The sequence below is a fragment of the Gymnoscopelus microlampas genome (assembly GCF_963454915.1).
Source record: "Gymnoscopelus microlampas genome assembly, chromosome: 6".
In the NCBI taxonomy this organism is placed as follows: Eukaryota; Metazoa; Chordata; class Actinopteri; order Myctophiformes; family Myctophidae; genus Gymnoscopelus; species Gymnoscopelus microlampas.
The window spans coordinates 14635710-14659180 of NC_139943.1; the positions used below are offsets into that span (position 1 = coordinate 14635710).

The 23471-nt window shown below is 39.2% G+C and overlaps 1 protein-coding gene across 3 annotated transcripts in view; it reads left to right on the forward strand.

Moving 5' to 3' along the window:
• The first annotated feature begins 240 nt into the window (after positions 1–240).
• Positions 241–23471, forward strand: part of tasor2 (transcription activation suppressor family member 2) — a 56768-nt gene continuing 33537 nt past the window's right edge. For 2 of the 3 annotated variants that reach the window (XM_084060973.1, XM_084060975.1), the window contains exons 1-6: positions 241–678; positions 1018–1166; positions 1663–1758; positions 1924–1996; positions 20872–20963; positions 22727–22864. In XM_084060973.1, the coding sequence (XP_083917099.1) occupies positions 663–678; positions 1018–1166; positions 1663–1758; positions 1924–1996; positions 20872–20963; positions 22727–22864 (564 nt within the window). In that variant the 5' untranslated portion in view covers positions 241–662. The remainder of the gene's footprint in view (positions 679–1017; positions 1167–1662; positions 1759–1923; positions 1997–20871; positions 20964–22726; positions 22865–23471) is intronic. The other variant, XM_084060974.1, reaches the window with a different exon arrangement.

The window sequence follows — 23471 nt, forward strand, 5'->3', positions numbered from 1 at the left end:
AAATGTGTTTCTGAGTTTATAGTCTTTACAGTTTGACTCCGGCAAGGTGGGACATAAATCAATATTGTAGGGACTGCGATTCTAGGACATACATGGTACTCAGGGGACGTAGCCTACATACAGACCACAGACAAACGCTACACCATAAAAAAAACTTGGAACGTTATCTTGTCAACCTGAGCTTTTATTTGGAAATTGCCGACCGGAAGTCAATTGTTTATGCTCGCCATACTAACGCGCTGGTGTCGATGATCTCCAAACTCACGCTTGACACTGGTCTCAGTGGTTTCTGTTTCTTTTTTTAGAAACGTAGCCTTATAATGCTTAGACTACTTGTATTAAGTGATTAACAAGCAATCAATACCAAATTGGTCTTTTCGCAAGGAATAACAAAGGAGGTTCATGCGGGTATATTTCTCGTAGGTTTCGTTCTAACTTAAACTTTTTACTTCCTGGTTTTGCAAGACCATTCCTCCCTCCCTTCGTTTCTGGTCGGGGAGGTAAAGTGACTTGTAACTTTTTTTCTCTTTCTGTTTTTTTTTTTTAATCTTTCAGACGCGTGGAGTTACTGGAGTATCAACACCATTCTTTTGGGATGTTTTTCACAAGAGAGACGAGATTTCGACGAATGCCAAAAGGAGACATTTCATAAGTGTTCAGCCATGGAAAAAGGAAAAGGTTAAGTTTTCTGTTTGTGTGTGTCATACATTTGTGGACTCAGTATATTTGGTTATATTCACCAAGACTGACTTAGATCTATTATAAGAAACTATTATTTCATGACAGCGTCGTAGACGCTGGTTTCCTGCTTGACGGGTATTTAAAGTTACGAAAGTGTACACTAGGTCGAAAACATGTGAGTTAGTCGGTTTTATATGAAGGTTGGTGAGTAGAATATTTTCATCACAACTATAGCTATATTTTTGCTTATTTTACGTAGGCCTAAGGCTACTTCTACATGGAAAATTACAGCATTTCTTTCTGCTCAAACCGACTTCCCTTTTTGTCCACTATTAGGTTTTTTGGTACCGGTCTCAGAAAGTTCAGATAACTTTCTGAAAAAAGTCTTGGCCCCTCTTCAGAAATCATACTTGTATGAGAAATCCAAGGAGTCATTCAGATATAAATCCGCCTTTATAGTCAAGAACGCTAGACTTCGAAAAAAGGTGAGTTTGTCTATTGTCCTCTGTCTTTCTTCATGTCAGTACATGTCGTTGTTGGCTTTGTAATGTCATACTCTGCCCTGTCCCCCCCCCCCCCCACAACTCAACAACTCAAGTTACATAAAGTACACAAATAGAGAAAAAAATACAGTCTAAAACAAAACAATATCAAATACACAAATATATACATTTAAAATAAAAACGGCAAAGTCTCTTACTTTTGGTCACTTTACCAGAAACTGGTTTAATTGATAATAACACAAATAAGAATGAAATTCCAATCATTGACTGTCACTCAATAACTCACATTCAATCATCATTAGTAATAGTTAAATTAGTTTTGGCAGTTAAATATATTTATAATAACGGATGAACAAATCATACATTATAGTTGTATCTAGATCTCAGACTTTTAAACCGAACATTAAAAATGAAAATAATATTTTATTAATGTCAGCTGAGCACAAAATCTGAATTAATTACATAATTTTCTTCACAGTATGAGGCCTTCCGGGCCAAGAAAAAAGCAGAGGGTTATTCAAAAGAGGAACTGAAGGAGTCCTATGGATTTGTGCTATTTGATGATAAAAACAAGGTACTGGAATATAACTATTTAACTATTGACATTTCAATTTTGACATAGGCCTATAGAAGAAATGCCATAGCACATTAGAATCAATGCTGTTCTTATTGTGTGTGTGTGTGTGTGTGTGTGTGTGTGTGTGTGTGTGTGTGTGTGTGTGTGTGTTGTATTTGAAAGGCTAATAAGCTGGGAGAAACTGGTGTGGTCCCTGGAAATAGCACATGCACAACACTTGGAGATCCATCTAAGGGTAAATAATATTTCTGTGATTACTATCTAACACTTTTCCACTTTGCCAGCCCACTTCCTGTCAGTGATCACGTCACCACAATTAACGCTGTATTGAGTACTATATGTAGAGAAAAACAGAATTCTGCAATCATTACAGCTTTACATACAGTTTTATAACAATTGTGTTTTAGAGGTGTAAATGATAGGTTAGTATGTGAAATTAATTCTAGAATTTTAAACACAAAATTACTCTAATGACTTAGCATGCATGCAAGAAAATAAGTTTGAGTTAAAGTTTAGCAGATGTCTTACCAAGCTGTGTTAAGAAGCTGTTGTTTGTCTCGTGTCCCACTGGTTTTGAAAGTGAAACTATGGTCATCATATGTATGAATGTGCAAAAATGAAAGTGGAACAGTTGTTGCCTGTGGTAGAAGGAAACGTACTGTGAACCTACAGTATAGGAGAACCACATATAAAAGGGGTGGGAGACTATAAGGAACGAAACATACAGTAGCTATTCTAATATAAGAGTGAAACCCTGACATTTTTATTGAGTTTTTTGGAATTCTCTGTTTTCCTTAAGTTAACAGCATCCATTTAATGTTGAATTGTATGGTCATTGACATGGCCTGACCTTGCTTGTGACTGAGGCATGGGGAAACTTATCTTCAAATGGGCAAAGAATGTAGATAATGTTCTTCTTATGTTGTAGATATCGCTGTTAATTTATCAGCTGGATCAAGACTGTACCTGGTAGTTATTGAGTAACCACACCGATCAAAGTCCTTTTACTGAGCTGTTTGACTTTAATGTTTGTAGCTCTGAGCTGTAGAGCTGTAGCTGACTGTAGCGTCGCCAAAAAAACTACTGAAGTAGATGTTACACAGTAAGAGCCCTCTCTTGCCTCACACCTCTTCCTGTGGAGGCATGCCCCGCCCACATCCAGTTTTGTAATACCTGTTGTACCTGTTATCAGAGTACCGGTTGTACCATGTACAATTCAAGTTGAGAATGCATGCCCCACCCAGTTATGCAACACCCCTTGTACCCGTTGTCAGAGTACCCGTTGCACCCGACTGTCTTTGTACCTTTTATGCCCATACTTACAGAGATTTTGTGCATTTATTGTAAGATTTTGAAAAAACATTTTAAAATAGTGAAAATAGCCGATCTACATCGACATGTTGTGAGCTTGTAGATCAGCTATTTTGACTATTTTAAAGTGTTTTTCAAAATGCCTAATAAGGGATAAGGCACCATGCAAATACATTCTAAACGTTTTTTGTAACTCTTAATGCAACTCGATTGCCTTCTTAAATGTGCATGAACATAGTTAGACTTAATTTTGCTCATTTTCTTTATATTTAGAGAGGAACCACTGCAAATTGAGTTATACGCACATCTACATTGCATGTAATAGATATTCTTTATAGAAGTGTAATTATCTCTGCTAGGCCGAAGGCAGGGCCAGAAGTTTCACTTCTGCCCTTCGGGGGCCACAAACACGAAAAGTTGCACCCCACGACTGACACAGCTCTGGGTAGGCAACCTGGCCTGGAGGAGATCTGCGCTCAGAGGAGTGCACTCTTCTAGTAAATCAGTCTGCAGTTGACTGTAACCTGAGAACATTAACATTCTGCTCATGTGGATATTGCACAATTGGTGACTGTTTAAGGTGTGTCTGTGTCCTTGGATGCCTGTTGTGTCAAGCACCACTGTCAATGGTGTGGATTTGGTTTCATCGAGCAATGTCAGTTTTTCACAGTGGTGTAGTCTAGTTGCTGTAGTAGGTATACTGTGAGGATTCCCCGAGCCTCAATATTGTCTCTCTCATTGAGCAACGTTAGTTGAGACGGACAGACTGGGGGTGTTACTGTACACAATTTTATTAATGGGTTGTTGACTTGAGTCCTTATAATGGTGTTCAGATTATTTCTGGAATTTGATTACATGTGCTCAAAATTGCTACCTACCTTGAATTGGAATCATGTTATTTATACAGTATAATTCCAGCATGAGTCTTCATAATACATAAATAAGCCACAAATGACTCCACCAAATGTTGTTCTTGCATATACAGTACATCCTCAATGTAGAGTTTTCCTTATGTCCGTCTTGCATTGCATATTTAATACACAGTCAATTCAAACTGCTTTAAGGCATAAAAAGGCAATTTAAGGACACATTAAGTGTAACAAGCATGAGCAAGCACGTTGAAGTTAGAATATGTAGCCCACCGCCCAGTGGTGTCGCATGCATCATTGCAGTTTGTCCATGACTGTCCTGAATTTGGCATTGTATGCCAAAGGCAGATTGATGTGACTGGCGCCGTGGTCAAAATAAAATGAGAAACAAAATGTAAAAAAAGAATAGGCCCAAGTGCAGTTACAGTTTTATTGTTCCTACTTGGCTAAGTTGCACACTATAAGCAAGCAGTAAAGTCTTCATCACGAGTGAACACTTTTCACTTGCCAACTCACTTCCTGTCAATGATCTTATCACCAGCGAGACCACAATTTACACAACATCATGAGTATCATTTGTAGAGAACAGTATAGAATAGAATCATTACTTTATATACAGTCCATTTTATAACATTTAATCACACAATATGTTAAACTCTTACTTTGTGTGGTTAAATGAAACTGAAACACAATTGTATTGTAAAGTTGCAACTTTACAATACAGTACAATACAATACTAAGCAGTAAACTCAGTCTTCATCAGGAGTGATTACTATCCATCACTTTTTACAATATAGAATTCTGCAATCATTACTTCATAGTCCATTTTATAACATTTAATAAAATACTTGAACCTCTGTGTGGTTACATGAAACAATTGTATTTTTGAGATGTACATAATGACAGATAAGTAATTTAAATGCATTTGAATATTTTAAGCACTATTATTACTATAATGAGTGACTTACCCCATGTTTTGTAATGTGTTGGATGTATGCAAAACAAAGCTAGATACAAAATTAAGCAATTTTCTTACCAAGCTTTGGTTAAGCACATGTTGTTTGTCTTTTGTCCCACAGTGTTTTGAAAGTGAAACTATGGTCATCATATATATGAATGTACAAAAATGAAAGTGAAAGAATTGTTGCCTGTGGGTGATTGAAACTTCTAGTCAGCCTAATAGTAGAGCAAAACATAAAAGGGTTGGTAGACAAGAAGGAAAGAATCCTAGCTATTCTAATCTAATCCAAACTATCTTTAATTATGGCACAAGCTCTGCGCCAGTGTGAAGCCCTATTGAATCACGTTTTTGAGGGCCTAAACGTACTCCAAAAGTTGCGCAACTTTGCACATCACATCACAAGTGGCGAAAATCTCCAAAAGGGGTGTGGCCTAATGTTACAGCCAATAGGGAGTCAGCCATTTAGAATTTATTGTGGCATTTTAGCAAATTTTATGCCATTCATGGGTCATACTTTAATGAACTCCTCCTAGGAGAATGGTCAGATCCACCTCAAACTCGCTCAGCGTACACAAGAGGCCTGAATGATAAAGTTATCAAAAGCGTGAGCGTGGCGTAATGTCAAACTTCCATGATTCACCGCCAAACAGGAAGTGAAAATAGCTGATCTACAAGGTCAAGTTTTTCCTTTTTTTCTATGTAAGTATTGAACTTATTGTCTGACAGACTTATGGGTGACCGCATTGGACTTGGTTCAGAATCCTTGTCCTTCGAGTTACTTGGCCCCGCCCCCTTTTCTGATTGGTTGACATATGATAGTGCCCCGATCTTTTGCCATAACTTTTGACTTGCTTGTTGTAGCCACTTGTGAGTCATCTCATTGGACTCGGTTTAACTAACGTCCTTGTCCTTCTTTGGTGTTTTTTAGCTCCGCCCCCTGTTCTGATTGGTTCCTATTTTTTAGTTCCTTTATTTAGCCATACATTTTGACGTGGTTTTCATAGCCACTTGTGAGTCACCTCACTGGAATCCTTGTCCTACATTTGTTAGTTAGTTCCGCCCCTAATGTGGATAGAGGTGCGAGGACCCGGTCATCGCTGCTTGCTGCTTAAATTGTGGGATCGCTAGGGCGATCATACTAATTGTGGGATCGCTAAAGCAATCACACTCATGTTATCTTCACTATTTCTATACTATACTTGCCCCCATTTTTTGGCCCCTAACTAGTCCTTCATACTTTTAGCTACAAACTCCGTTCCAACTCTTCAACGTTCGGCCTACTCAGGACATGTCGGCTACCATTTGAATTTTTGAAATAATTTGTACTTTTAGAGATATTTCACTTTTTACTGCTAAAAAAATCCCATTCATTTCAATGGGGAAATTCATACTTTTAGCTAGAAACTCCGTTCCAATAACGTTCAGCCTACCGAGGACATATTGGCTACCATTTGTACTTTTAGAGATATTTCACTTTTTACTGCTAAAAAATCCCATTCATTTCAATGGGGAAATCCTATTTAGCTACAGTGGAGCATAGCAACTGCTTATTAGACCCTAGCAACACAATATTAGACCATAGCAACCACCTATCATACCCTAGCAACCACCGATTAGACCCTAGCAACCACCATTTTACCCTAGCAACCACCTGTTTTACCATAGTAACGACATATTAGACCAGTGTTTATCAACCTTTTTTGTGCCAAGGCACACCTGGCTTAGCCAAAAGATCCCAGGGCACACCTAGATATACGGTATGTATATGTATATATATATATATATATATATATATATATATATATATATATATATATATATATATATATATATATATATATATATATATATATATCCTGTATTCTATATATATATCCTGTATTCTATATATTTTATATATAAACACTGCTCTAGAATACAGGATATATATATAGACTGCATATTAGACCTTAGCAACCCCCTATTGGACCCTAGCAACCGCTTATTAGATGCTAGCAACCACCTATTAGAACCTAGCAACCGGCTATCAGACCCTAGCAGCCACCTATTAGAACCTAGCAACCGGCTATCAGCCCCTAGCAACCACAGTTTTACCCTAGAAAACTACATTTTACACTATTCAACACCGACAAACCTTTAGAACCGTAGACCTTTAAAACCTTTAGAACCTTTCAAACCTTTAGAACCTCTTAAACCTTTAGAACCTTTCAAACCTTTCAAACCTTTCAAACCTTTAGAACCTTTCAAACCTTTCAAACCTTTCAAACCTTTAGAACCTTTCAAACCTTTCAAACTTTTAGAACTTTAAACCTTTCAAACCTTTAACACTACTAACAAAATCAATACTCAATACCATCAACATTCTTAGCGACCCCACACTGTTTCTTCAGGAACAGTACTTACTAGTGTTATCTTCACTATTATTATTCTGCTCGTTTTTTGGCCCCTAACTAGTCCTTCATACTTTTAGAAAGACACTCCTTTCCAACTCTACAACGTTCGGCCTACCTAGGACATGTCGGCTACCATTTGAATTTTTGAAATAATTAGTACTTTTAGAGATATTTAAATTGTAATTGCTAAAAATAAATCCCATTCATTTGAATGGGGAAATGCCATTTAGCTGCAGTGGAGCCTAGCAACTGCTTATTAGACCCTAGCAACCGCGTATTAGACCTTAGCAACCACCATTGTGCCCTGGTAACCACCTGTTTTGCCCTAGCAACCGCATTTTGGACCATAGAAACTGCATATTAGCAGAGATGGGAAAAGTACGGACATTCTGTACTCGAGTATAAGTACAATTACTTGTGTAAAAGTAGAAGTACTCGTTCAAATAATTACTCAAGTAAAAGTAAAAAAGTACAGGCTCTGAAATGTACTTTATGAGTAAAAGTAAAAGTATTTTTACCGGATGTTTCTGTGCAAAGCCAATTGAACCCGAAGGCTATTAAACTATTAAAATTGTCTATTTTGTCCAAAATGTTAGAAAATATAATATTTGAAAAATGGTCTAAGTAAAGTATACAAGATGTGAACATGCGCGGTACATCATTATTAACACTTAATTTATCCTTCAACTTCTAGTTTATGCCCCAAAATGACTGGATATACAGGTTTTGTAGCAATTTGTATCATTTGTAGAAATATTAGGGGGTCTTCAACAGGGGGTCCGGGACCCCTAGGGGATCCTCAGAGCTACTATAGGGGGTCCGCCAAATCTTTGTGCAAGGCGTTGTGAGCTTGTAGATCGACTATTTTCGGCAAAGAGGTTTGGTGTAGGGGGGAAAGGAGCAAATCAAGTACTAAGTAGCCTATTGAAGGTTTAAGTGGTTAAATGTCTGAAATTAACAAAAAAAAATCATTTACGCAACATGTCTATGAAGCTATCTATGAAATCTATGAAAATGTTTAATCTGCAACACAATTTTATACAATATGCAGTGGGGGTCCCTGCTTCATCTTTCTCTCAGCTAAGGGGTCCGTGCTTCATCTCTCTCTCAGCTAAGGGGGTCCCTGCTTCATCTCTCTCTCAGCAAAGGGGGTCCCTGCTTCATATCTCTCTCAGCTAAAGGGGTCCCTGCTTCATATCTCTCTCAGCTAAGGGGGTCCCTGCTTCATCTCTCTCAGCTAAGGGGGTCCCTGCTTCATCTCTATCTCAGCTAAGGGGGTCCCTGCTTCATCCCTCTCTCAGCTAAGGGGTCCCTGCTTAATCTCTCTCTCAGCTAAGGGGTCCCTGCTTCATCTTTCTCTCAGTTAAGGGGTCCCTGCTTCATCTCTCTCTCAGTTAAGGGGTCCCTGCTTCATATCTCTCAGCTAAGGGGTCTTTGGCCTGGAAAACATTGAAGACCCCTGCTTTAGACCATTTCCCCCAATTCTTTTTTTACAGTTTGAACAAAATAGCCAATTTTACATCGAGGTGCCCAGATGTCCCGTTACCATACTACAGACAGACAGACAGACACAGAGATGGCATTAACAACTGTACTGTACTTCATTCAAACACAGCAAGTGAGCTTACTAGACAAGCCTACTTCAAAGTAAACACGCGTGCGCGCACACACTTTTGCAAGGCTGACATTATGCCGCGCGCACGTTATGTGCTTGATTTGTCCATCTATCGGCACTTTGTGTTTGGTTGTTGTAGATGAACTTACCATGCCGCAGAGGTTCAAAGAGTTTAACGCACTTCTAGCGTTGATACAAGATAAGACTAATGACCGTGTTGATCCAAGGCTAACGCACTTCCACAGTACAACAATGTTTAAGTCACAGGAGCATGGTTTGGACGAAACCTGCGATTAATCCACGTGTTGTTGTTTATATTCGTTTCACCGGTACACACACACACACACACACACACACAAACACACGCACGCGCAGCTCTCGGCCGACGGATGAGTCATAACAGCTCGTGATCAACAGAAAGGAACTTCCTCTAAGGATTTCAAAATAAGAGCCACTCGTAATAATTGCTCACCTTAGTTTTATTTTTGTGTCTACTTAAGTGTATACTCATTTGTAGTAACGTGACACACAGAGCTACAAATAATCTACAACTCTTGCGCCTCTTTTCGCTTGATCTGCGCGCAACATTAAAACTAAAGTAATGAGCCTGTTTTGAAAATGTACTGAGTAGAAAGTACAGATACTTGTTTTAAAATGTAGCGGATAAAAGTAAAAAGTAGTCCGAGAAATAAGTACTCGGTAAAGTACAGATACTTGAAAAAAGTACTTTGTTACAGTAACGAAGTACTTGTACTCCGTTACTTCCCATCTCTGCATATTAGACCTTAGCAACCACTGCTTTACCCTAGCAACCGCCTATTAGACCCTAGCTACCACTGTTTTACCTTAGCAACTGCATATTAGACATGAGCAACCGCATATTAGACCCTAGCAACCACCTATTAGACCTTAGCACCCACTTCTACCCTAGAAACGGCCTGTCTTACCCTAAAGAACTATGTTTAACACTACTTAACACATTCTCTGCTCAGGTATCAATATAATTCATCCGCCGTCAATTAATTCATCCGCCACTGCCAGCGTTTTTCACCTTATTTTGACGATCCACAGAGAGCCACGGAAGCCACGATGTGGACACGGCTGTAAACAAAGGCTGTCTGGGGAGGGTCTCGTCTATCCACCGGAACAAACATTTTTACCACGATCGTCCATTCTGTTGCTATAGGCAGTTGAATATGGAATATAGAAATCCGAGATAGTTGTGTTTTTCTCATAACAGAGTGCATGGAATTACCTTTTTTGGGATGACATTTCTGCTTCTATCATTCTCTCGCAGGCAAGGGATCATTCATAGGTTAGCGAAGAGCGCCCTCTAGCGTAATAAAAAAAAGTGTTTAATTGACGTAGATCTACGTCAATGGTGGTCAACGATTGGATTTGAAAGGAAGTAGATCTGGCAGGGGATGTGGTAACATTGTCAACACTTTTAACACTACTAATACTTTTAACACCTTTAACACCTTTAACACATTTAAACCTTTAACATTAACACTTTTAAAACCTTTAAAACCTTTAACATATTTAATTTAAACCTTTAACATTAACACCTTTAAAACCTTTAACACTACTAATACTTTAACACCTTTAAATACTTCAACACCTTTGAATATTATTAACACTTTAACTATTTTAAAACCTTTAACACAATAGTACCTTTAACACTTATAAAACTATCAACACTTAATACTATCAACATTCTTAGCGATCCATGTATGGTCATTGCTATGGTCTGACCTGGGGCATAAGGAAAGTTATCTAGAAATGGGCAGAGATTGTAGATAATGTGTTGTTGAGTTCACTATAATTCATCTGCTGGGTCAAGACTGTGATAAATGGTAGTTATTGAGTAACTACATCGGGTCAAAGTCCTTCTACTGAGCTGTAGTTGGACTTTAATGTTCGTAGCGCTGAACTGTGGTTTGAAACCATGTCATAAAAGGTGAAATGAAATAGACTTTACAATCTATTTCCTTTAATCCAGTGTTAATTTCCTCGACTAAAACTATGACAACCTTTTTTTGTTGACTACCTTTCTTCACTGACAAACGAAATAAAAACGAAGCAGCGAACTATGTCTAAATTTACTGACAATTTCGTCAGCAAATAAAAACTAGACAAACATTTTAGGGAAGGACTACTGGAGAAGAGATCCATAAGAACTAAGACATGTCATTTTAAGCTTGGTTGTTCACGAGTGTGACACTCCGAAAATAGCCGATCTAAAAGCTCACAACGCATCGCAGTTGTAAGCTTGTAGATAGGCGATTTTCAGCGTGCAGCTATGTGTAAATCAGGCATTACACGATCACGGCCGGCCTAAAACATTTATTGTCGACTAAATCAGCTGTAGATTTAGTTGACAAAAATCTTATATTTAGTCAACTAAAACTAGACTAAAACTAAACATTTCAGATGACTAAAATATGACTAAAACAAATTGGAATTTCATTCAAAAGACTGACTAAAACTAAATTCAAATTTGTTTGTCAAAATGTACTTTTATCCTGCACCTGGCCTAAAAACAGGTTGATTGAGAACTCCAATGTTACACATCGCATTGCTACTAGACTGATATTGCTAGTAGACAGACCGACAGAGGGTTTTGGTACTTGGGGTGTGGGGGCTGTTGAATATTTGTTATATGCCTTAATGCCATTGTCAAGCGAGTTTTACTTCCTTCCCATACACATTTCTATGTGTTGTCACTGCTGTTATATCCTACTGGCTCACTTGCCAGTGAGGAGCCCCCACCGTGAGGACGTAGAGCCTCCGTCCTACTCCTCCCGCCAAACACTCCCTGCTGACAATGCACGTATTTCTATGGGCTGGGGCGGTACCTGACTAGTATCACCCTCCGCTGCTATCGCTCAATACTGCTTTGGGTAGTTGAAAACAGATTTCAGTAGCCAGCTTAACAATGGTATTGTAAAGACTCAAATCGTTAACGCCCAGTCTATTTAGAATCAATGACAATCGTTAACAAGCCATTACCGCGTTGTGAACAACCCAACACCCCCAGTCTGTCCCTCTCAGGTTACTCAATGCCGTTAATGCAAGATCACGACAAACTGGTTACGGAATGTTGTTGTAACATGCTACCTTTCAATAGGCATCTCAGAGATAAAGGTGACCGTGGCACAGTCCCGTGTCCTGCATGAACGGAAAAATATCCTGCATTCAACTATCATGATTTAAAGGTTTTAATGACGTTCAGTTTTGCCACACATTAAAAGTCTTTGTCCTGGTCCTTCAAATGTGTATAAAAAAAATCCACTCCATTGATCCATGGCAGGTGTTTTTCTCTCACATTTCTAAAGCCTTTTCAACTGCAATGAAAAAAGAAATCTTTGCCTGCGGGGGTCGCTGTTGAGGGATTTTGCCTGTCAATCATTGCCTCTGCTCCGCCCCCCCCCCCCAAAGGAAAGGATAGGGGAGGAGAGGGGCGAGGAGGAGAGTGGGCGGGATTAATGGCCTGTGACTTCACTGCCCAAGGGCCAAGCTCAGATTACTTTTCAGCCTAATTATTCAGAAAACCCCAGACTACAGAAAATCCTCTGAATGTTCAATGTTCAGATTTTTTGGGTGTAATTGAGGTCATAAAACCCCCCAAAAAACATAAAAAATAAAGAAAAATGAATGTCATAGAACCTTTTTAAGAGAGAGAAAGAGAGCGAGAGAGAACTAGGACGGCACGTTTCACATCCCCCATCCCCCCTCAACATCTCGAGGTTTATACCCCTATATTGCTCAGACAATTACAATAGGACAGGTAGGCTACAGTGATAATGTTATGTTGTAGATGCCCCTGTTATTTAATCTGCTGGATCACAACTGAGATAAATGGAAGTTATTGAGTAACCACACAGACAGTAAATCCTTAGTGTTAATTTAACTCATAGGAGTATACAAATGGAATAAAATATAACCTTACGGGTCCATTTCGTACACTTTTCAGAGTTGAATTAACACTAGGATTTTACTGCGTTTGGTCAAAGTCCTACTGAGCTAGTTGGACCGTTTGTTGCTCTGAGCCATATTATGAAACCATGACATCTATAACTGTATGTCTTGTCTGTCTGTCTGTCTCGTCCAACTTGGGCACTGTCCGACCGAACGACTTCAAGCTTGGTGTGTGTGTGTGTGTGTGTGTGTCCCAGCTGACGGAAAACAATGGGGAACGGGCGTAGGGAGGAGCCTAGTCCAGAATGGCGTAGTTCTGGTCGCCATTTTTGTATAGTAAAAGTACATTTACTCAAGTACTGTATTTAAGTACAATTTTGAGGTACTTTTACTTTACTGGAGTATTTCCAATTTTCAATACTGTTACTCCACTACAACTCAGAGGCAAATATTGTACTTTTACTCCACTACAATTATATAAAATGTCAAAATGTATTCATATTGAGGGACATTTCTCTCTCAAAATAACAACCTTCCTGCGAGTGTTATCTCTATCCTGGGGTCCATCTGACAGACAGACAGACCCTGTTTACTCAGCCACCACGTTAGACAACTTTTCTAAGACTGGACTCAGAAACAAAACTTAACTTTAGCTCAATCTCATTGTATTTACGATATTCAATAGAAATTAAAACATTTTTAATGCCAGATTTAACTACTACGGCCACAAACTTCCCATGTAAACTGCAAGCCTAGCTACTAGCCCGCTGATCTGCGAAACTCCGACTGACAGTGGTGTAAAGTAACTAAGTACATTTATTCAAGTACTGTACTTAAGGACACATTTTAGTAATCTTTACTTTACTGGAGTATTCTAAATTTTCAGTACTTTTACTTCTACTCTACTACATCTCAGAGGCAAATTTTGTACTTTTTACTCCACTACAATTATTTGAAACCCTAAGTTACTAGTTACTTTGTAGATTTGTATTATTACAAAACATACATTAACAACTTTATCCCTATATACTTCGGCTATTTGAAAACAGCAGATCTACAAGCTCACAACTTGTAGATAGTCTATTTTCAAAAGATTTTTATACATTTGAAAACTTTGTGAAATGGGACATTCTGCATTGATTGATTGATGTACCTTATTTAGTAAGACATGAGAACAACAGTACATGGAAGTACAAATTCACAATACAAGGTCTACTAAACTGGAAGCTTGTTTAAGATGAGATCCCCATGCACACAAATCATGATGCATAATGAGTACTTTCTACTTTCAGTACTTTAAGTACATTTTTATACCAATACTTTTGTACTTTTATTGAAGTAAATTCCGGACTTTTACTTGTAACAGAGTATTTCTACATTGCAGTATTGATACTTTTACTTAAGTAAAACATTTGAGGACTTTTTCCACCACTGCCGTCTAATAGCATAGCACTACAGTTGCTGCCCGTCAAACTAGTCACCCAGAAATATGTTGTCGAAAGTGGGCGGAGTTAACGGCGAATCTTAACTCTGACGTCACTACGCCCATTCCCTATAGATTCATATAAGCCCAGTCTCATATTCCATAAATAAGCCACAAATAACTTTTTTGTATATATCCTCAAATATTAGGGTTCTTTATATCCATTTTGCATACACAGACAATTAAAAATGCTTCACTTAAGCTCTAAAGGGGTATTTAAGAATAAATGGAGAATGACAATACGAGGCATGGATGGACCCAGATATATACCATTGGGGATGTGTGTTGGTGCATGCTGCATGCAATCTATGTGATTACAGCATTGATCCCGTTTTGAGTATGCCAATAAATGGGAAGGAAAGTGGCCTGGGATAACTTGGTGGTTATTTATTCAGGTGTTTTCCCCTGTGACTGTTGGGCCAGCCAGACAGATAACACTATCTGGCTAGATAATATACATGTAAACAGTAGTGTCATTGGTGCAAAGTGATAGGGCTTTAAGCTGCAAGAAGTACTATTGTTAATATGAAATGAAAATACCAGCAATTATGTTGGTCGGTGAGCGACGCCTCACTACACATGGCGACCTGTGATGACCGTGCACACACCGCCTATACTACAACAGATTTCCGGCCACAGGCGCTTTCCAACACGTTTCAACGGAAATGTCGGCCTGTAGGTAAGGGTTGTTAACATTACTTAGCTGTAGCTAACCTTGACAAAGTTAGACAGTATGTACATTTATACCTATAGCATGAGCACTCACACTATACTAAATTATTTAATAAATGTTTCGAGTGCCATCCAGCTACCCTTAAGGAATCCTCTGAATGTGCTAAAGTCCTCCAGCTGGGCGGAAGTAATGTGCACCTGCTTGCAGCTATTGTTTACATTTTAGGATTCTTATATCAAATATACTGTATGTAGCTAGCTAGTAAACTGTCTGTTAGATAGCCTAAGGCACATGTTATTGTCATTCAAGTGCTATGTGCAATTTCGAAATAGATTAGACTAAATAGACTGATACCCAGCCTATCGGTAGGAAAATTTGGACAATTTGGTGTCTGCCTGCCTAGTTTTTATGTAAAGTGGATAAAAGGTCATGCATTTGTTGTTCAATTAATTCAAAAGTTATAACTATATAATTACAAAACACGTCACATGTAGCACTAGTAGGTGCTAGCTAAAAGCTAAAGCTTATCTTTAGCTAGCACTTTAGCTTTGCACAGGAGCAGACCCCTCTACCGAAACTGGGAACATTCTAGGATTTCTAGTGAAGACTAGCCACTGTAGATGTGAAATTATTAACCACATGAACCCTATCGTCCCTATTATCGGGCGAACATAGCAGATCTATAAGCTAACAATGCAACATGTTGTGAGCTTGTAGGTCGGCTATTTTCGTCAGAGATTTAGAGGGGGGGGGAAATAAGGGGGCCAAGTTTAGAACCCTGGGACTTTGATCAACAAAGTATATAGGGTTTAAGTGCTTAATAAAGTTTGAGCAACTGCATGAGCTACTTGTTTCCTAAATCTTTATCAAACTGTTTTGTTGAACTCTATAGGCTATTAGAGGACGGGAGAAAGAACTCTGCTTCATTATTACTTCCAGAAGGTCTATGAGACGGTGTACGAGACACCCTAAGGAACCCTGACAGACCTGGACAGACCTGGAAAACTGAGGTCATAACCTATAACACAGCACATCCGCTCCTAACAACCAGTGTTGGAACTAACGCGTTACTGTTACGCCACTACTTTTTGCAGTAACCAGTAACGTAAATGGTTATTTTCCAGTTTGGTAAGGACGTTACAGTTAGACATTTGAATGGCCACGTTACTCGTTACTTTATGTGAAAATAGAAGACAACTTAAGAGGATTAAAGGTTGATTATGATCTGACTCCTACTCTCACACTAGTGGCGTCTGTAACTTCCCCCTATGCTCGCTGCACAGCAGCAGGACTACTCCGCTTGGACTACTCGCTCGGTGATGAAAGTGTTGTTAAGAGGGGTCGATCGGTTCAATCAATTCTTATCTTTTTCTGTATTGTATCAAAAAAGGTTCATATATCTACTAGGTTTCATCATACTGAGCTACAATAGATGACAGTGATAGTTGTCGTCTTGTGCTCCAGCAACATGAAAATGTATACATTGATTTTGAAGCTAAATAAATGAATACAAGTAAAACTATAGCAACGTAACTAGTTACTTTTATAATGCAGTAACTAGTAACCTTTTTAAAGTAACTTGTCCAACACTGCTAACAACAATAGAAGGCACTGCGCTAAAGGAGGTCAACAACTTTAAATACCTGGGCGCATGGGTCAACTCCAGACAGGGACCTTAATGTGAGGAAAGCGCTTGCATAGAGAGCTCTTAATGGCATGACCAGCATGTGGAAATCCCACCTCCCCTGACATATCAAGATCAGTTTCTTTTCTGCAACTGTGGAGTCCGTTCTCCTTTATGGCTGTGAATGCTGGACACTGATGCAAGTCCTACAGAAGTCCCTTGATGGGTGCTACACCAGAATGCTACATGTGGTGCTGAACAGCAAACGGAACGAACACACAAACGGAACGAACACATTACCAATCAAAAGGATGTCCTACACCTACAGTACCTACGTGCATGTGTTAAAGAAAGATTCTTGTGCAGAAAGCACAAACAAGCTGGCCAGAAGTATGGAGAATCAAGATAACTGGAAACGCCGATGGAGGGTTCGTTGGAGGGCAACAGAGAGAGTATAGGTGATATGGATTGTTTCCAGACAAACCACCATTGCTCACTCATGCGTGTTTCAACACGTTTGACATATGTTTAGTTATTTCGTATGTGTTGTGATGCTTTTACATGATTTAAGTTCCTAATGGATAAATAGTCATTTTGAATAATAATAATCCCTCTCTGTGCAACTACAAATGTAATGTATTGATGCTTCGCTTTTTGTATTGAGACGTTTGTATTGTTCCGTTGCTCTTCCGTACCAGCACCACAAACAGAAAATAAACAGTCAAACAGACAACTATAGCACTTGTCTAGTCTGTGAAATTACATATGTGACCAAATTTGACTAGGAGACAGTCATCTAGCTTTTTCATTTTTTCATGGCATATGAAAGTAGGGAATCATAGCAAAATAATGATATATTGTTTAATAAGATTGAGTGAATAGTTTTGAAACTACAGCTTATATAACTGAAGTCAAGTTAAATCAAGTTAAAACTCTTAAGTAGAGAAAACACCATTTCAATGGCTCTCATTCAGAGTAGCACTACTGGGCTATCAATACCATCATGCATAGCGGGGGATGCAATTCTTTTGTTTCCAAGGGTCTCTTTGTTCTTGTATGCTCTCTGAGACCAAGCATTTGCCACTGCCCCCTGCTGGAACCGGCTGGAACCAGTGGCCCAGGTGGACAAACAGAGACAACAGTTTTAACAAAATATGATTGTTAATACATCTTTATTTGAAATTTACATTAGGCACAAGCCAACAGACTAGTGATACCTTTCAAAACGATCGGGTAGAAATAGCGGATTTTACCGCGATTTCGCAATGTTTGGATGGAAACTGAGGATTTGGTTAGCAATGCTAGCAAATGCTAACTCTAACCTTATATTTTACTACATGTTTATGCATTTATTTCATATTCACATGTCGATTTAAGCTCTGAAATTTCTGTCAGACATACTCTAGTAGTATGTGAAGAGTTTTTGCAAAAAAAAAGTTTTTCTGCTTTCCTGAAGAATGGGCACCAGAGAAATGACTGTCCTCCAGTCAAAAAGGGTCACAAAAATATCTCTACTGGGATGGGCTTGCCATAAAACTTGAGCTGAACACGTTAATGCTACTTTTAGAATCAACCTTACTGATTTTGGTGACCCCATAGCCTTTTCTCCCTTAGATCAAATGCCACTTTGTAGCCTTATACCAACGGACTTCTAAACAATTTCATTGTCTCAGTCAAGTTGTATAAGTTACATTTGCTGCCACAACTCTTTCTAATTTCCACCTGGAACATTTATCCCAGAAGGAATATTGTCCCAATCTTTGCAAAATCGTAGACTGTGACAAATTGCGTCTTTAGATGTTAGACTTGAAGTCTTTGGAAAGGTTTCTAATTGTGAGAGGGTGACATACTTTACTCTTTTAGAATTCTTTTCAAAGTCTTGTAGTATATAGGAGGCATTAGTGAATTTGCAATTATGGCCCAATCCTCTACTCCCTTTACATGCTCCATGCGACTTAATTCGCAACATTAACTATATTTTTTTATGCCCAGGACACAACTTTATCTATCAATCCCAACAACGAAACCAGCTCATAAACCCTTAACTGCTTAACCGATATTAAATCCTGGATGGGTTTTCTCAATGCCTTCACCTCTCCCCACACCCCCATGTCAGAGTTAGATTGACAACAATCTCCTTTGTCCACTGGCTCCTAATCTTAAACCATCAACCAGAATTTTTTTTTTCTGATTTCAAACTTCATCTCCATGTCAAAAAAACTCAATCCTGTTTTGAACAGTTCTATAAAATATTTCCAATAATTTGTCACCCACTGATTTGTAAAAGGTCATTCATACTTTTAATATTATGTCTCGACTATTGTATCTCTATACACTTTTTTACACTATTTTAGATTTAAATACATTCAAGGCTATTACCAGTTTGGCACGTATGTTAATTTCATAACTCTTCACCTCATACGACCAAACATGCTCCTTGAGATCCTTAGATAGGGCGCTTCAATCTGTTCCATGGCCACGACTAAAAACTAACGGTGACTGTGCCTTTTCTGTCAGGGCTCCCAGACTGTACTTTCACAAGCTCCTCTTAGGAGGATGGCTAGATTCACCTGAAACTCGCCCAGCGTACAATACATAAAACAACAAAGGCGTGAATTTTCTGAAACCAGTGTGACCGTGGCAAAGCGTCAAACTTCCATGTTTAACCGCCAAACCGGAAGTGAAAATAGCGATCTACAGGGTCAAGTTTTTCCTTTTATTAAATGTAACTTTTGAGCTGATTGTCTTTCATTGGTTAACTTGGCGCCACCTCCTTTTCTGATTGTTCAATAGTTTATAGTTCCTGTTTTGCCATAACATCTGACCTGCTTTTTGTAGCCACTTGTGAGTCACCTCATTGGACTTGGTTTAAAGTCCTTGTCTTTCATTGGTGTTACTTAGTTCCGCCGCCACTTCCGATTGGTCGATATTTGATAGTTACTATATTTTGCTATAACGTTTGAGTGGTTTGTCGTACAGACTTGTGAGTCCCGTCACTGGATTCGGTTGAAAGTCCTTGTCCTTAATTGGAGTTAGTTAGCCCTGCCCTCTATTCTGATTGGTCGATATTTTTTGTTGTGAGTCATGAGTTGCCTCACTGGATTCGGTTAAGAGTCCTTGTCCTTAATTGTAGTCACTTAGCTTTGGTCTCTTTTCTGATTGGTCTAAGTTTTAAAAAATCGCCTGACATGTTTTTTCTAAATAAAACATCCACACATATTAAAAAATAAAAGACTCAACATGTTTTTTTTATTATAAAAGCCATAGACATGTAAATATTTACACTGAAAAATGCTTAGCCTGCTACAACAATATCTGAAAGATGACAAACAACATTTAGAAAGTGATCCTGTAGTAACTGCACAGTGGCTGCTGCCCCTCCCAATGTTAACAGAGGTGCAAGGGCCCACACACTGCTTGCAGCTTTAATTTATTTTGTTATAATAATAATAATAAAGCGAGTAAAAGTGAGTTTTCAGGAGGTATTTGAACCGGGGCACAGACTCTGCAAGCCTGATCTTCCAGAGAGTCGGAGCTCTGAATGCAAAAGCCTGATCACCTTTTGTTTTTAGTCGGGAAATTGGGATGACTATGAGAGCTTTGTCCGAGATATAGCTTGAGTAGGACGTAGATATAGGATGGAGCCAGACCAGAGATGGCCTTAACATTTTATTAATACAATTATGTTGCATCTGTTATTTTCCCATTTGATTTAGTAATTTTGTGGTAATTTTGTGAATTGCCCTTGGTACCATGCTATTTTTTGGCACTTTTTGTGCTTTGTTCCCTCCACTGTTTTGTGTGTACAGCACTTTGTGAACATTGTTTTGAAAGGTGCTATAGAAATATTGTAATAATAATAATTATTATTAGTATTAGTATACCCCCCCCCCTTTTCCAATTCTGGCAATAATGATGCTCTTTTCCTTATTTGTTTTAGCCCTATTAGTGAGATTATGAGGCTTTGTCTGATCACATGTGTGCACACATACAATGTGTATTCTTTGTGTATAAGTGTACAGAGACTTCCTGGGGTGATGTTGGCACTGTATAAAAAATAAAACTGATCTGAACAAAGGATTGCAATGTCAGTCTGTTCAAAACAGATGGCCCTGTTGGGTGTAACTTGCATGAGCTGGTAGATGCTTGTTTAATAAGTGCAGTTTTCAAAGCTTTTGGAATATTGCCTGATAGGAGAGTGCTATTAACTATTTGATCATGTAAGCACATTATAACTGAGAATCATGTCTGTTTAATCAGGAGCTTATGTATCCAAGTATGCTGACTGCCTGGATGAAAACCTGTGGTCCCATGGGAAATCTGGCTACATTGTCATCTTCACGCTGACCAAGGTATTTAGAAATATATAAATGAGTCGCGACACTGGGACATTGTTTATTAATAGGGGTGCATGAAATTGAACTTTTGGCTCATATCTTATAACCAATTAATTGCATGGTCAAATTGACTGTACCAATATTGCTATACATGTTTCCAGTAGAGTTTACTTTATGTCTGTTATACAGTAACTGTGATTCTGGGTGCAGATGAAGACCTACAGGAAACAGTGCATTCTAGGCCTACTGATATTAGTTCCAACAACTTAAATGAAGCTTAAACTTGTTGACCCTTTTTGAGTGGTGCCAACCACTCCTAGATTTGACCGTGTGTGTTTGTTTGTCTGTCCGTCCGAGCACGGCCTCAACAGCTGCAGCTGATTGGAACACAAAGATGACACATGCGCCACTTAAAAGACATGCTCAGCACACGTGCGCGCTTGTACACACACACACACACACACACACACACACACACACACACACACACACACACACACACACACACACACACACACACACACACACACACACACGTCTGCATGTTACACAAGTAACATGCAGACCTGCGAGGCCCACCGTGCACACCCAAGCCAGCACTGTGCACGCGCGCACACGCACGTAACATGCGGACCTGCAAGGCGCACCGTTGCTCCGATCCGCACCAAACTTGCCACCAACACTGGTCAGGGGTATGCAATCACAATAGCTACACCAGGGACCACGTGTAGGCGCACCATTGCTCCGCCCCCTCTGTGTTCCTATTGGCTGGGCATTAAACAGCCTTAACTCCAGTTCCCAACATGCTAAACTTTCGATACTTGTTGGTGCACTTAGACGGCCAATAGGGACAGGCTGTAATTGCTAAATACCCTTTGTTTTGCCGTTTTCATTTTTTTTTTTCACAGAATCAAAAGATTTATGGTCATGATTCACCAGGACCCTGGATGGCTTGATTCTAGACCTAAAATAATTGATATAAATATTTTTGGAAATGTCAATGGGAAAAATGCATTGACTATTTTGAAGTGGAGCCAGAAAATGGCCGCCACTGCTATGCCCTATTGGCTGGGCTTTAAACAGCCATAACTCCAGTTCCCAGCATCGAAAACCTACGAAACTAGCTGGGTCCACTTAGACGGCCAATAGGGACAGGCTGAAATTGTGTTAGCCCCGTCCCTTCTGTGTTCCTATTGGCTGGGCTTTAACAGCCATAACTCCAGTTCCCAGCATGCTAAACCTAAGAAACTTGCTAGCTGCGCTTAGACAGCCAATAGGGACTGGCTGTAATTGCTTGAGCCCCGCCCCTCTGTGTTGCAACTTCAAATAGTCATAACTCCAGTTCCCAGCATGCTAAACTTCCCAAACTTGATAGGTGCTCTTAAACGGCCAATAGGGACAGGCTGTAATTGCTTACGCCCCACCCCCTCTGTGAATGGACAGGGATTTAACATTTTTCCTCTCTAGTTCATATAGCTTAATGAAATTAACTCATCAAAGGCACCACTCACTTCACACTGGGTGTGATTTTTTTTTTTTTTTTAAAGCTTCTCCAGAAAACACTGAATCAGCAGCTTTCATCACAAAAGGCTTTTTCAGCTTCACATTCAAACATAAACATTATAAAATACACTATCGGCTGAAACGGTAATTTTTTATATCTGTTCGATACCGATATTGTATTTTTAATGCCGGGTATTGCAGATACCGATATGATGACCGTTTAATCATGCATAAAGATTGATGTGCCGTAATCTAACTTTTTTGTTTTACTACAGGGCAGAGTAAAAAAAGTGCCTGAAAACTACACGCAGAACTTCACCGCACCTTCTGTGGGATTTGACTGCCATGTGTCACAGAAGTTGTCTGCCGTATCCGCTAACACCAGCTCCTTCCTTGCCTTTGAGAGGACCCAGGTGAGACACACGTTCTCAGTTGCCTTTGTAGTGTTGGACTCCATTTTGATATTTGATAAAATATTGTATATGATATTGTATTGTGTCAAATGCTCCATATACTGTACACCTTAAATATTAAATCATCAGCTCTCCATGTGAAAATACTCGATTCATTACTGCTGCTGTGCTCATATTCTGGTTTTAAGGGTGCTCAACATTTTTGACTGTGTGTGTGTGTAACACGTAGTCCTATAGTCGTGGATAAAGGGGCGTGCACTTCCGTTTACATATATATGTTAAAGGTAAATTGGAGAAGGAGCGCTCGTTTTCACCCCCCCAGGCAATTCTGTAGAACCAACACTAGAGGGCAATGCAAGCCACGAGGCTTCCCAACCACAGTGCACTAACATATGGTCCCGACCACAGACACGCACATGAGCACGCGCTCATGCTTTCAATTTGGTTTATTGAAAGCATGACTGTTAAGATCATTTAATTGTGTTCTGGCTTTTAACATTTATTTTAGTTTATCCCTGACACACACACACACACACACACACACACATGGATAGTAATCCATGAAAAGATCTATTCTCTCCCTATCGGTTTACAACTGCGCTGATTC